This window comes from Bolinopsis microptera, chromosome 11, assembly GCF_026151205.1.
Source record: "Bolinopsis microptera isolate Bmic1 chromosome 11, MBARI_Bmic_1.0, whole genome shotgun sequence".
NCBI lineage: Eukaryota > Metazoa > Ctenophora > Tentaculata > Lobata > Bolinopsidae > Bolinopsis > Bolinopsis microptera.
The window spans coordinates 4,388,077-4,400,541 of record NC_087082.1 but is presented as its reverse complement, the minus strand read 5'-3'; the positions used below and the strand labels follow the sequence as shown (position 1 = coordinate 4,400,541).

Sequence of the window (12,465 nt, the reverse complement as noted above, 5' to 3'; positions counted from 1 at the left end):
ATGGCACCTCAAAGGTCTGAATCTAAACGATTCCTCGTTTTATGTAAGTGGTAAAAGCCGACATAAAGCACAAAACTTTAATCGTGTAAAATGGATGTGTATTGTACGGAGATATAGTGTTGGTCCTCACGTGTATCCCAAACAGAAGGCTCTAATTGTCGACTGTCACGTGATCAAAACTCTAAAATAGGTCGGAAAACTCCAAAGTGTGAAGTTTGAACGGTCATTCTCGGATCACATGACAGATCCAACAATTGGAGCCACTTGTTCTGGGTACATGCCACAAACTGACACACTATCAGTTTATTCGAACGTGTTTACTGCGAGGATGCCGTTCGTCTTGTTGAGGAGGGAGGCGATGAGGCTGATTCTCCGGCACGGTGTGAATCGAGAAGGTTCTGGAAAACATGGTGACAAGAATTGCCTACTTGTTTTGTACAATATTTGTATATTTGAACAGGAGAAATGGGTATTTTATCTACGGTATAATTCTATTAAAAAGCTACATCTAAGCTTGCTGAATTATATTTTGATAGCTTAAATAATGTGTACCTGAATTGTAAAAGCTCCTAATTGCTGAATTTAAGCAAGCTCATCAAACAAGCTTATCAAAACGATAACTGAAAACACCGTTTAAAAAACGAGACAATCTTTTTTGTGCTCGTTCAAGTATGTTTAAAAAGTATAGCCAAAGAGTAAACACCAAAAATCATAAAATGTATCGTAACAGTAATCAGATACTTAATCTTACGTTAAGTAGGAAAATGGCAGTTATACACATGATATACCATCCGGTAAACCAAGTGGTAAACTAAATGGCACGTGTAGTCATTCAAGGAAGTCACAGACCAAATGCCAGTCACGAGCCAGTCACAAGCCAGTTATACTCATTGCTCAACATGTACTACATGACTGGCGCAGAGCAGGGACTCTTTGGAATGACCTACACGCCTCATGTTCATGATCCAGTACCTGGAATGATGATTGGAACAATTCCTCCGACCCGTTTTCTTCGCAATAACGTTCGCAATACACTGAGCTAACCCGACGTGCTGTCCCAAACCAGGTGGAGCAATCATGGTGATTTCTTTTCTAATGTACACCAATTATTTAGTAACGGTAATTCTAACTCTTGTAAAACCGGTATACATCTTGATAAATCATGTTTCCTTTATCAATAAATCTTAAAATGCCTATCACAGTCGAGAAAAGCTGGCCCCTTAAATGTCGAGCTTTTATTGGCAAACTTTTTACAGCCGTTCTGTACACGTAACATTCTCCAGAACACGGTGAGCACTAATTTTGACTAAACTAGACATTTGAGGAGATAATAAGGGCGGTTTGTTAACAAAAGCTTACATTGTAAAGGATTCAGAACGAGAACACATCATCTACTGTTATAACAAACTACGTCATACTTTTACTGTTCGTATCATCTATTGTAATGTTGTATTGAAACTTAGCTTTACAATTTTAGCAAGATAAAATAGTAAAGAACACAATACTGTGCTGTTTTTAGAAATATCAAATGTCCGCGTGAAATAGTTTCGATGTACAATGTAGACAGTAAGATGATTAATATCAGAACTTAGCTTCAATCAATAAACAGCGGAAAAGAAGATGCTAAAATGTTTCTAAAGAAAAGAGTGTACACTCTAAACCGGCAACACTGACACGACTAGTAATTAATAAGATGGAAATCAAAGGCAGGACCTTTTATAAGTGCTAAAAATAAGAAACATCAGGTACTGAAGCATTATCTCAGACCTTTTTAAACCTTGGTCTTTAAGATAAAGGGCCCTCAAACAGGTTTCAACGCCAGACTACGCACATGATTAGTGAAACAGGAGCTGGTCTAGAATGTGATTACATCTAATATAATAAATAATCAGTGTTTAAGATAAAGATTCCCAGGTAATCTTAATTACCTAATCAGTCTTATTAGCTTGATGCCGTGATGGTTTCATTTTTCTCGATGAGTCTTTTTCATTATCAGCCTCATATTAGACCACGAGACGACTTGGAAAGAAAACTTTCAACCGGTTATATCTTATCAAAAATACAAAAACTGGAAAAGTCTTTCCTGTTTGGAAAAAATTCTTGCACTGCAGTTAAAACGTCATCTTATCGAGCTCTGATGAATTCCATATACTTCTCGTGGAAGTAGTAGTATGGTTTAACGTGCGACGTGCGTGGTTCCAGTTTCCAGCTGATAAGAAACTTCTGAGGAACATGAGCCGGTAGGGTGGCTGTTTTGCGATGGAACACGGGGGTCAATTTTTGTTGGGGACTGGCCCGAAGTGTCAACCAATGTTTACTCAAAATATATGACGTAATTTTTATATTCTATCAAAAATCACACAAAATTAAATATTGTAGAAAACTGTCCTAAATAAAGCTTATACTACAAGCACAGCTGAGCACCGTCCTTTCGGATTTGTAAAGTTGTAATCATTTTCTGATAATCATGCACTATAAGATTAGGAAAACAGGTTAAACAGGTTAAACTGGTTAAACTGGTTTTGTTAATACGACTGTTATCAGTCGCGATTATTTAGCTGATAGCGAGTCACGTTCACTAGATTAAAACTTACACACTAACACATCGTGTGTTACAAACCTTCAAACAAGCTGATAGAGTCAAGCCATAATCTTATGTAAAATTATATTTGGCCAGAAGGAACGCTTAATGTTAAATATTTAAATTTTCAAAAGAGGAACTCACTGAGTTCCGAACTCAGCTGGAATCAAAGAATCCGCGGAACACAGAATCACAAAGTGCCTGGTTTTTTCTGGGAACAAATTCTACAATTAAGTAGGACACACTCATTTTCAGTATCATCAACATTTTTAAGAGCAGTATTTGAAAGGGAAAAAGTGATTCATTTTTGCCGCATCTGGTTATTCTCGAGTCCTACATAATATGCGAGCGTCTCCGACTTGTCAGCTTACAATCTACATACTATATAACTGACAATACTGTATAATACAAAATATTTCCTACGACAACGAGAGACAGGGCCGTATTTCGTGGACGATATACGACACACAATACAGTGTACCACACACACGCTCAGCCACTCAACAACAAAGAACCGACAACAGAGCGGGAGACACGTACTAGCCTTGTACTACGAAACATCTGTTGAAAACATCATATTGTAAATCACATCTTCGGGCTGCCATGTGGTTCTGTAATAAACACGTAGGGCAGTTCGACTATTTTGTAGAGTTCAGTTTAAATTGCCATACATGATTGATGAGGAGATCACATCGTGGATCATGATTTTATAATTACATTTCTGTGGATCAAATAAGGTATCACCAACGAGCAACTTAAGTATGGACAGGATGGGTTGGTCGATCAACTAGTTGTGTTGTTCAAGAAAGTGTGGGAAGATGAGAAGATTCCTGAGGATTGGTCCAAAGGTGTTATCATCATCGTTGGAAAGAAAGGTGACACCTCTCATTGCGCTAACAACAGAGGCATTACATTAAGATCCACAGCCTCGAAGCTCCTGCAAATGATACTCCTGCGGAGACTTAGCAATGGCATGGAAAAATTCCTCCGGGAGAATCAAAGTGGTTTTAGACAGAATCGCTCATGTATTGACCAGGTTTATTCACTCCGCTGTATTATACACCAATGCATTGAGTATAATATCCCTCTGTATATTAATTTTGTTGATTTCAAAGCAGCTTTTGATTCGATTGACAGGCAGTTCATTTGGAGAAGTATGCAGCACTACGGCTTACCTGACAAGTACATTAGAATTATGAAGGCGTTCTTCACTCACACAGTTAGTGCTGTTAGGGTCAATGGAGAGGTTACAGGTTGGTTTGATGTCAACTCGGGTACTGGGCAAGGTGATATACAGGGACCACCAGTATTCAACTTTTGTTTGAATTTTTCGGCATACCTTATGGAACTAAACAAGGTCATTAGCAAGGGGGCTTTATTACAGCTGCCAGCCCCCGGGGTAGAAGAGAAACATCTCTTGGACACTGATTACGCTGATGACATGGCCATGTTAGATAACTCAAAAGAGGGGCTGCAGGAAACCACTGACCTCCTCTGCAAATACAGTGCCTATGCGGGTCTAAAGATTAATGCTGGAAAAACACAGAGCATGGTTGTCAGCAAAAGTGCATCGCAGAGGCCGTATTCTAAAGACGACACTATGGACATCAATGTGGAAGGTCTCCCAATACAGCAGGTCAGCAATTTCACTTACTTGGGTGCAATCATCAGTGCAAATGGAACAATTGACAAAGAACTATCAGCTCGAATTCAAAAGGCCTCTGGGGCATTCTATCAGCTTAGCAGTATATGGTACAGTCGCAGCATCAAGACTCCAACAAAAATCAGGATTTACAAAGCGGCTGTTCTCACTATACTGCTCTATGGAAGTGAGGTATGGAATACCACACAGACGCAGATGAAAAGATTTGAGGTGTTCCATCATAGATGTCTGAGGAGAATCCTGAAAATCAAATGGTTTTATCATGTATCTAATGCTGATGTACTTAAGCGGGCTAACATCGCCCCTGTTGATACTTTCGTACGAGCAGCTAGACTCCGATGGTTTGGCCATGTGGTGAGGATGCCAGAAGAAAGAATACCAAACTATCTTCTGCACTGGATCCCAAAGCATGGTAAAAGGTCAAGAGGTAGACCAAGGAAAAACTGGTTGTCATGTGTCCGGGAGGATGCAGCAATCTTCACAGGTGTCGATAACATCACGATAGAAGATGCAGAACAACAAGCTACAGACAGGGTTCACTGGAGAGGTCTAATACACCGGAGAAAGGAGTTACTATGTGGTGCAGGCCACTCCAACGACTAGGAGGAGACCTTTCCAAGTACAAGTAAGTAAGGATCAAATAAGATGATTGATGAGCAATTTTGAGCATTGAGCCATTTAAAAAAGGAGTACCACAGTTGGCTTAGGTGAGCATAGGATGTCAAAAAAATTGTTGATCAAAAAGAAAGGCATAGTAAGTTTAAGAGATAGTAAGTTTAAGTTAAGTTCTGTTTTATGTTGGTATTGTATAATTCTGGTATTTATACATTACATAAATTGAGTGTTTGCAAAATCCAACTTGCAGCAGTCGTGTTACATGATTATCAGTATCACTAGAGTCAGGAAGTCTGATGAGTAAAACTACTCAATTTTCAATTTAAGGTGAATTTCCCTAGGGTAAGGCACAACAAAAATGTTTCCCTAACACGCTCGGTGATGATCTTTGTAAGCTCAGGTTATTTCGATTTTAAAAGAGAGAAAGGATTGGACTAATTTCTACACAAAACTAACGGTAAGAGTGAACAAAAAAACAACGCTCAAGCCTCAAGGGCAAAGAGAGAAAACAAGTGACACAAATCGCTGATAATGACTGAATAATGGCTATTATACGCGACACGTACTCTATAATAGCCGGCATTTAAAAAACGAAATATCCAAGAAAGTACAGAAGACTTAAAACCAAATATCTGACATCATATTTTAACAGCAAGAAGCAACTTGATGACTTCAATTCAAACAGCTTTCAATCGAATAGCCTTTAGATTATAATTTACCCGAAGAAACAACCGAATTCAACTAATTCATGAAACAAATCCATTGTAAAACTAGGAAAGTCCGAAAATAAAACGCATATAATATTGTTATAATCCTTTAAATATTAACCCGTTATACTGCACTGATTTTCATCACATTATATCAGATTCAGTGACGCGGCATAATTATGAAAAAGCTGAACCACACTCGGATCTGAGTGGGACGATTTCTTCTAATATATATCATCACGCTTTGTTCCGGTTAAAAAGAAGCCCTTTTTATAATTTTTTAAATTGAACTTCGTTCGATAAGACTTATCAACATGTGGTTATCATTTAGATATTCAGCGTTTTACAAAATTATCCGTTTATTCCGGTTTTCTTGCATCACTCTTATTTTTTCTTGTTTAACAGTTGACAATATTGCATACTGTAGCTTTGAAAGATAAAGCTCGACCAAATTTATCGATGATTAATTAAATTTTGACCTCACTTTGTCCACATGAAACGTACGTGACAATTTGACATTCTTCACAAACCGGGAATGTAGCGTACGAAACAGGAGCTTGAAGACCATATTTCATTAGAAAACAGCTGATAACCCCACGATAGTCTCTGTCACGATTTACCGTGATGATGATTAGTCTCGATTTTTACGCTAAGCTACATACGCCTATCTACACTGTAAATCTATTAATAGAAAACACACGGTCGGAAACCGAACACTTACCGTGGTTGAAGACCGAAGGAGTAAAATAAGTGCCAGCGTGGAAGCATCATGTATATATATGTGACAGCAACAATTCAAGTAAAACAACAAACTACGCCAGTGTAAAACTGAACTGTAACGAGCGGAGTGTGTGAACAACTTTAGAAAAGGTTATTATAAGGTGTATAAAGTCTACCCGTCCACTATCTTTATCCTACTTTATTACATGATACAACAATGTTTTATTGAGTTATGTCAATACCATGAGGGAGCCGGTAACAAAACAACAGACAAACTGTGTAATATTGAGTAAAACAAAGCGTTAGAACTCAGAGGAAAGTGTGTGGCCGTTAACCAGACGTTGATAGCTGTAGAAGCAAGAGGACACGTTTCTAATTATAAAATTTCACCGTGGATTCCCGGATACCGACAGCTGATAAAAACTTACTAATTGAGTATTTGATAAAGCTATTCCAATCATGACGTAATTTCTCTGCATACCTTGTAAAACCTTTGTAATGGTGACTATTGAATCATTTATCTCCTGTATACCTCGAGTCGTTTCTTTGTCATTTTAAAACTCGTATTTCACACGCTTTACCATATCTATTTGCTCCGGTTTCGTTCAACTATTTTACGGTTAAATATATTTTGTTTGAAACAAAATTTGTCGTCAAATTTTAACGTAAATCTCGATATTTAACACAGTATGACGCGGCGGACGTAGAAATTTCGATAAGTGATTTATCTATTAACCGTCATTCGGACATTGTCATCACTGAGTCTAAATTCAGAAAATAAAACAGATGTTTTCTTAGAGAGAACTATAATTGAATCCATTTAAAGCGACTCGTTTTAATTAACATTACAGAATCTTCAACAAGATTAACCAACAAAATATGTGGCCGATATAAGTAACACTATTTCGGATGGCCAAGGAGTTAAGCAAAAAAAAATCACTGCCATATTTCTTCACTCAACCATATTCTGTGAAGTGAAATTTTCAAAATTTCAAAGAAGCCCTTTTGATAATTCTTCTTGAAATTCCATTGATAAGACTCGACCTATCAACATAATGTTGCTATCATTAAGATATTCAGCTTTAAATACAAATCAATCCGTTTATTCCGGATTTTTATGCACCAGAAAAGTTTGACCTGGAAGTAACAATAAAGTTTGGTGGCACCACCATTACACCGACATAATGCAAAAAATGACGGCTGGAAGAGTCTTGGAGTGTTACTTGATGAATTTATCGACAAAGAAACTTTAAGAAGAACTGCTGCTGGACCTGAAACCATGAATAATCTAAGAACTATCAGGAAGTATCTAGATGAGAAACTTAAGCTGAATGCTGATCAAACATCATCTCAAAGCTGGACTATTGTAATGCCCAATACATGTCATTTACTTTTAGCGTACGTGTCTTTAAAAAATCATTTAGCTTATCTTTATTCATTTAGCAAATCTCAAACCATTAGCTTATCTCTATCATTTAGCTTATCTTTACTGCGCATCGATTTTCTAACTCTATAATGATTTTATAGTTTAAGCTTAAGCCTTGCAAACTAGCCACCACGGATCATGAATCCTAACAATCTCAACCTGTAGCCTCTCTCCAATTTGTAAAATTTGTTTAGTACTGTCTTGAGATCTGGTTCCAGGGGCGGCTCTCCGACGGTGGATCTGGTATGACTCCTAACCAAGCCGTCTCCACTCCACTTCTATTTATAGAAAATCACGGTGTGACAACTTACCGTGTGTGACAACCGTAGTGCAACCTCAGCAAGGGTGGAAAGAACATGGTGTGTGTGAGAACAACAATTCAAGTACAATAACAATGAGCCAGTGTGGAAATGAACTGTAAGGAACGGTATGTGTTAAACTACCCCCATGACTCATCAGTCATCATCATTCATCAATATACCGGTCTCGGTCTTAAACAATATAGTTATTGTTAGCTGTTCTCATTGTGCATAGCGATAACACGTACATATAAATTAAAAATTGTTAATTATTCGTGTTATGCAATTTTAAAATATTTTGATCGAAAATCATTTTTATAATTTTTGAATATTTGTTAAATAATTGATTAACTGATTAATTATTCTATCCAAAGGTTGGCGAATAAAAGTTGTTCTCTCTTATGTTATAAACACATAGGTTCAATCTAGAACCTTCTACGACATTCAGAAGTCGTTTTATTAGCGGAGATCCAATGTGGTAAAAAGTGGTAAATAGTGGTTATTCTTTACAAATTTCGAAAATTTTACAAGTCCAAAATATTGAAAGTGAAAATTTTCAAAAGTTTTATAAAAATTAGTTCATTGTACGTGTAATGTAATTGTGAACATTTTTTATCAAAATATAATTTTGAAATATTTGAAAATTTACTAATTATTTAATTAATTAATTAAATAATTTATTTTTGAAAAAGTTGTTTAAGAAAAAGTTGTTCTCGACGTTGTTTTCTAAACACACTGTTTTAAACTAGAATCTTCTAGGATATTCAGAACGTGACTTATTTACGGAAAACCAAAGTGGTAAAAAGGTGGTAAAAAAGTGGTAATTGTGGATTTTGCTCAAGTCAGAAATTTTGGGACTTCTCTGGAATGATTCCTGGGACCTATCCCGACCATATCCCGTTAAAATCGCTTTGTTGCGAATTTTGTCCGAAAAAAAACGTATTTGACTCTACTAATAGAGCTGATTATAGAAAGAATAACGGCTGATGGTGCGGAAAATGCGGTATTAGGTCAATAGTGCGATTATATTACGCACTCACCGCAATGTTGCCTCTGTGTCACTACCGTTTTCTGTGAAGTGAATTTGGATCGCTTCACAAAGTAATACTAATAGTCAATGACTGATACTGTGATAGTCGATCAATCATAACAATGACAATATAAATAAAAATTCTAGTCACCCACGTACCTGAACTCAAATTCTGCCCAGTTGTAGTCAAACCAGCGGAGAGTATCCACAAGCTCTTCAGGATAGCAAGCCACGTCGCGTAAACATTGTTCCCTCAGCTTTGTCCTCACTGACTCCATCACCTTGGTGATGTGCCGAGCTGGGGACAGGATATCATCATCACCTGGTGACGTTTGACAACCTCACGTGACGTAACATTAAGTCAAATCACGTGACGTAATAATTTATCGAGCGTGACGTAACGCTTGGTCATGTGACGAAGAATGTAATAAAAACTTTTAGAAAAACATTTTGTTCGGGAATGCTACAAGACGGGGCATAGAGCCAAACATATTTTAATATTTCCCAAGACACTTTTAGAAGTCCTCCAGCGCTTTGATTTTTGACTAGACCACTGCCTTTAGGAAGATTCCCTAAAATTGCATTTCCGGTGCAGAATATAATAACTTTCCGCAGAAAAGTGCCTATCTGTACCTTAGTACAATTTCATTTCACTTCAAGTTACAGTAATTGACAGGCTCAAATAAACGTTTGAGGTATTCACAGTTATCCATTAAACACCATATTAAGACATCATCAGTAGCTGAGTTATGGGTGGTTGGCACCACGTTTTACTCCAGCACCGCTGCTCTACAATTCTAGGATATATCACAATTGTCGGATGGAGAAGGTAAAAAGTGGCACTTCAATTGGTTCCCGTCTGTACCAAGGTTCTGCAATTAGGTTACTTCAACCAATATAACCCCAGTTTTGACTGGTGGGATTATAAGGTAGGCTTGAACGTGAGCTTTGTATCACACGTTGTGACACGCGAATTGAATTCTATTTGTGACATCGGAACTGCGGGGTTGAGTGACACATGCCGATAAAAAGTTTTAATGTGATTTGTGGAACGTTCTCAAATCTGTGCCATAGTGTTATAGCAACCCTTCTCATTTTAACTGGTCATACCATTGAAATACACGCGTTTCAGACGTTATTCTTAATCTCTTGTTCAACTAGACATGGTCCGTCTTAAAAATCCTTTCGAAAGATTTATTAGAAAGGAATAAAAATATCTCCGTTCTTTGAAGGGTAATAATAAAACATTGTCACGAAGTAATTTTAGGGAGATATTATTAAGAGCGCTCTAATTTGGAGGTGACAATCTAATCATTATTGAAATTCCTGGGCTACCACCTCGTTTTCAAGATCACGAGTTCCCCATCCTTCAACAGTACCGGTAAATTACATCAAATTCAGGTCTACCTACGAAATATGTAACCTCAGTCTCCCTCAATGCTGCAAAATGTGCATATCAAAATGGTAATCTGGACAGTTCGGTCTGGCTGTTTCGATCTACTTTCCGGTCCAGTTTCAGAGGATCTAAAGTCATATTCTGGTTGTGTTCAGGGTCAGGTTTACGGCTGCGTACGTGAGGGTACAGTTAGCGTGATGTTCTGGTAGAGGGTGGGAGGTGGTACTAAAGAACTGAGGAGTGAGGGGGTGCGAGGAACAGGAGAGGGAGGCAGGTGGAATTTAAAAGATAGGAGATAGGAAACAGGTTGGAAGAAGATAGGAGTGAAATAAGAGGGGAGAAAGATAGAGGTATGGAAAAGAGACAGGGCGGGATCCAGGTAGGTACCGCAGCGCTTATCAGTAATGTTTCGTCAATAGTTCATGTCAAGCGATTGAAAAAATGGAATCTAGCCAATTTATTTCAGCTCCGAATTTTCGTGACAAATGAACTTGTTCATTTGTCTAAAAAATCTGTCGTACCAGGAAAATATAGGTTTCGAGGGCTAGGTGGCGGTCTTTAATAAAAATTCGAACTTCGAACTAAGGCTTGTCAACAACACGTACATTTTTCTTTTATTTTAAAATATATTCCATAATAATAGTATAAACTATAAAAAGTGTGCGGTCCAGAATTGAAATACGAAGCGAAGGCTCTTCCACCATATCAGCTTTCAAGTGCATCGTAAAACATTGACCCGAACAAAACATTTCCTTGTGTTTAAAACTACACTCACCAAGAGGCCGGAGTTCGTCGCTTTCGCTCTCGTGGTTGAGAACACTGCTACCGGCTGCCAGACACTCGGCCCCGAACCACAGAGGCCCTGACATGTGATCTCCTCTTAGCTCTTCAGGGAACTTATCTCTGAGGGTAGGAGTTGTTGAGAAACCGGGTCAAACACAAGGATATATCATATCACTGATGTTAGAAATAGCAAAAAACACATTTAAATACGTACTCGTCTTTCGATGCTTATGGTTTTAACCAAATTGCAGTTTATCGCTATCCTTTTACCTGTATTTTTTACAAATATACATTTTTTGTTACTATTAAACTCTATAATCGTCTAGCTGGTATACAATTATTTCCTCCACAAAGAGCGTTCTTGGTATTCAAGCTGCGAAAGCCTGTACCATGGGTTTCAAACCTCCTCATCATTCAATGAGTATTGGTCAATATATCTTAGTTAGCTCACATTCCATTACACTGAGATGTACATAATATTATCATTATACAGTGCCAATCATTAAGGGTCACCAAGATATTAGATAATGAACCTTGCGTGTTTCTCTAAATCACCAACTAATTGTACCTCAACTATTTGCTCATCACCAGATTTTGTGAGCAGAGAATGAAGGGTTCGCGAAGAAAATGTGATTATGTAAATATAACGCAATAAAAGGCATAGTTTTGATCAGAAGCTCATGACTTCCAGACTTCTGACTGGAAAGTAAGGTTAAGAATCCTTTACGTGCACGACAGTCCCCTTATCATGACACTTCTAAAATAATTTATAACGTTAGTCACATAATCCCTAATACAAGATAATATACATGCTAAAGTAACTAGACTAAAGATATAAACCACTATAAAATATATATGTGGATAGCTTATGATTTACTTTAAAATAGATTATATGCAAATATAATAACTAAGTTCATATATATCACAATATCAGTAATTTTATGTATTTCAGTCTTACAAATATTATGGTCAAATCCTTTGTTGAAACAATGAACAGTAGATTATTCCTGCATCTGATTATTCTGACTCATTATGTAATATGTATACACACGCTGCACTAAATTATCATTTTCACAAATCTTTGTTAAAACAATTACTCAATAATGCTGTCCGGATAGAATCATTAAACATTCCCATGATGATCTCTTAGTAGAGAACCTCTCATGTTACACTGCAGTTTTACTGCATATTGATAGCATTCATGCGGTTAATTATGGTTAATTAAAAAAGACGCTCGAACTACAG

The 12,465-nt window shown here is 37.3% G+C and overlaps 1 protein-coding gene across 2 annotated transcripts in view; it reads right to left on the bottom strand.

Annotated features, from left to right (window-relative positions):
* Positions 1-12,465, bottom strand: part of LOC134823380 (lateral signaling target protein 2 homolog) — a 31,912-nt gene that overhangs the window by 17,035 nt on the left and 2,412 nt on the right. Inside the window, exons 4-5 of one of the 2 annotated variants that reach the window (XM_063834834.1) lie at positions 11,213-11,340; positions 9,201-9,363 (exon numbers count right to left, since the gene is read on the bottom strand). In XM_063834834.1, the coding sequence (XP_063690904.1) occupies positions 9,201-9,363; positions 11,213-11,340 (291 nt within the window). The remainder of the gene's footprint in view (positions 1-9,200; positions 9,364-11,212; positions 11,341-12,465) is intronic. The other variant, XM_063834835.1, reaches the window with a different exon arrangement.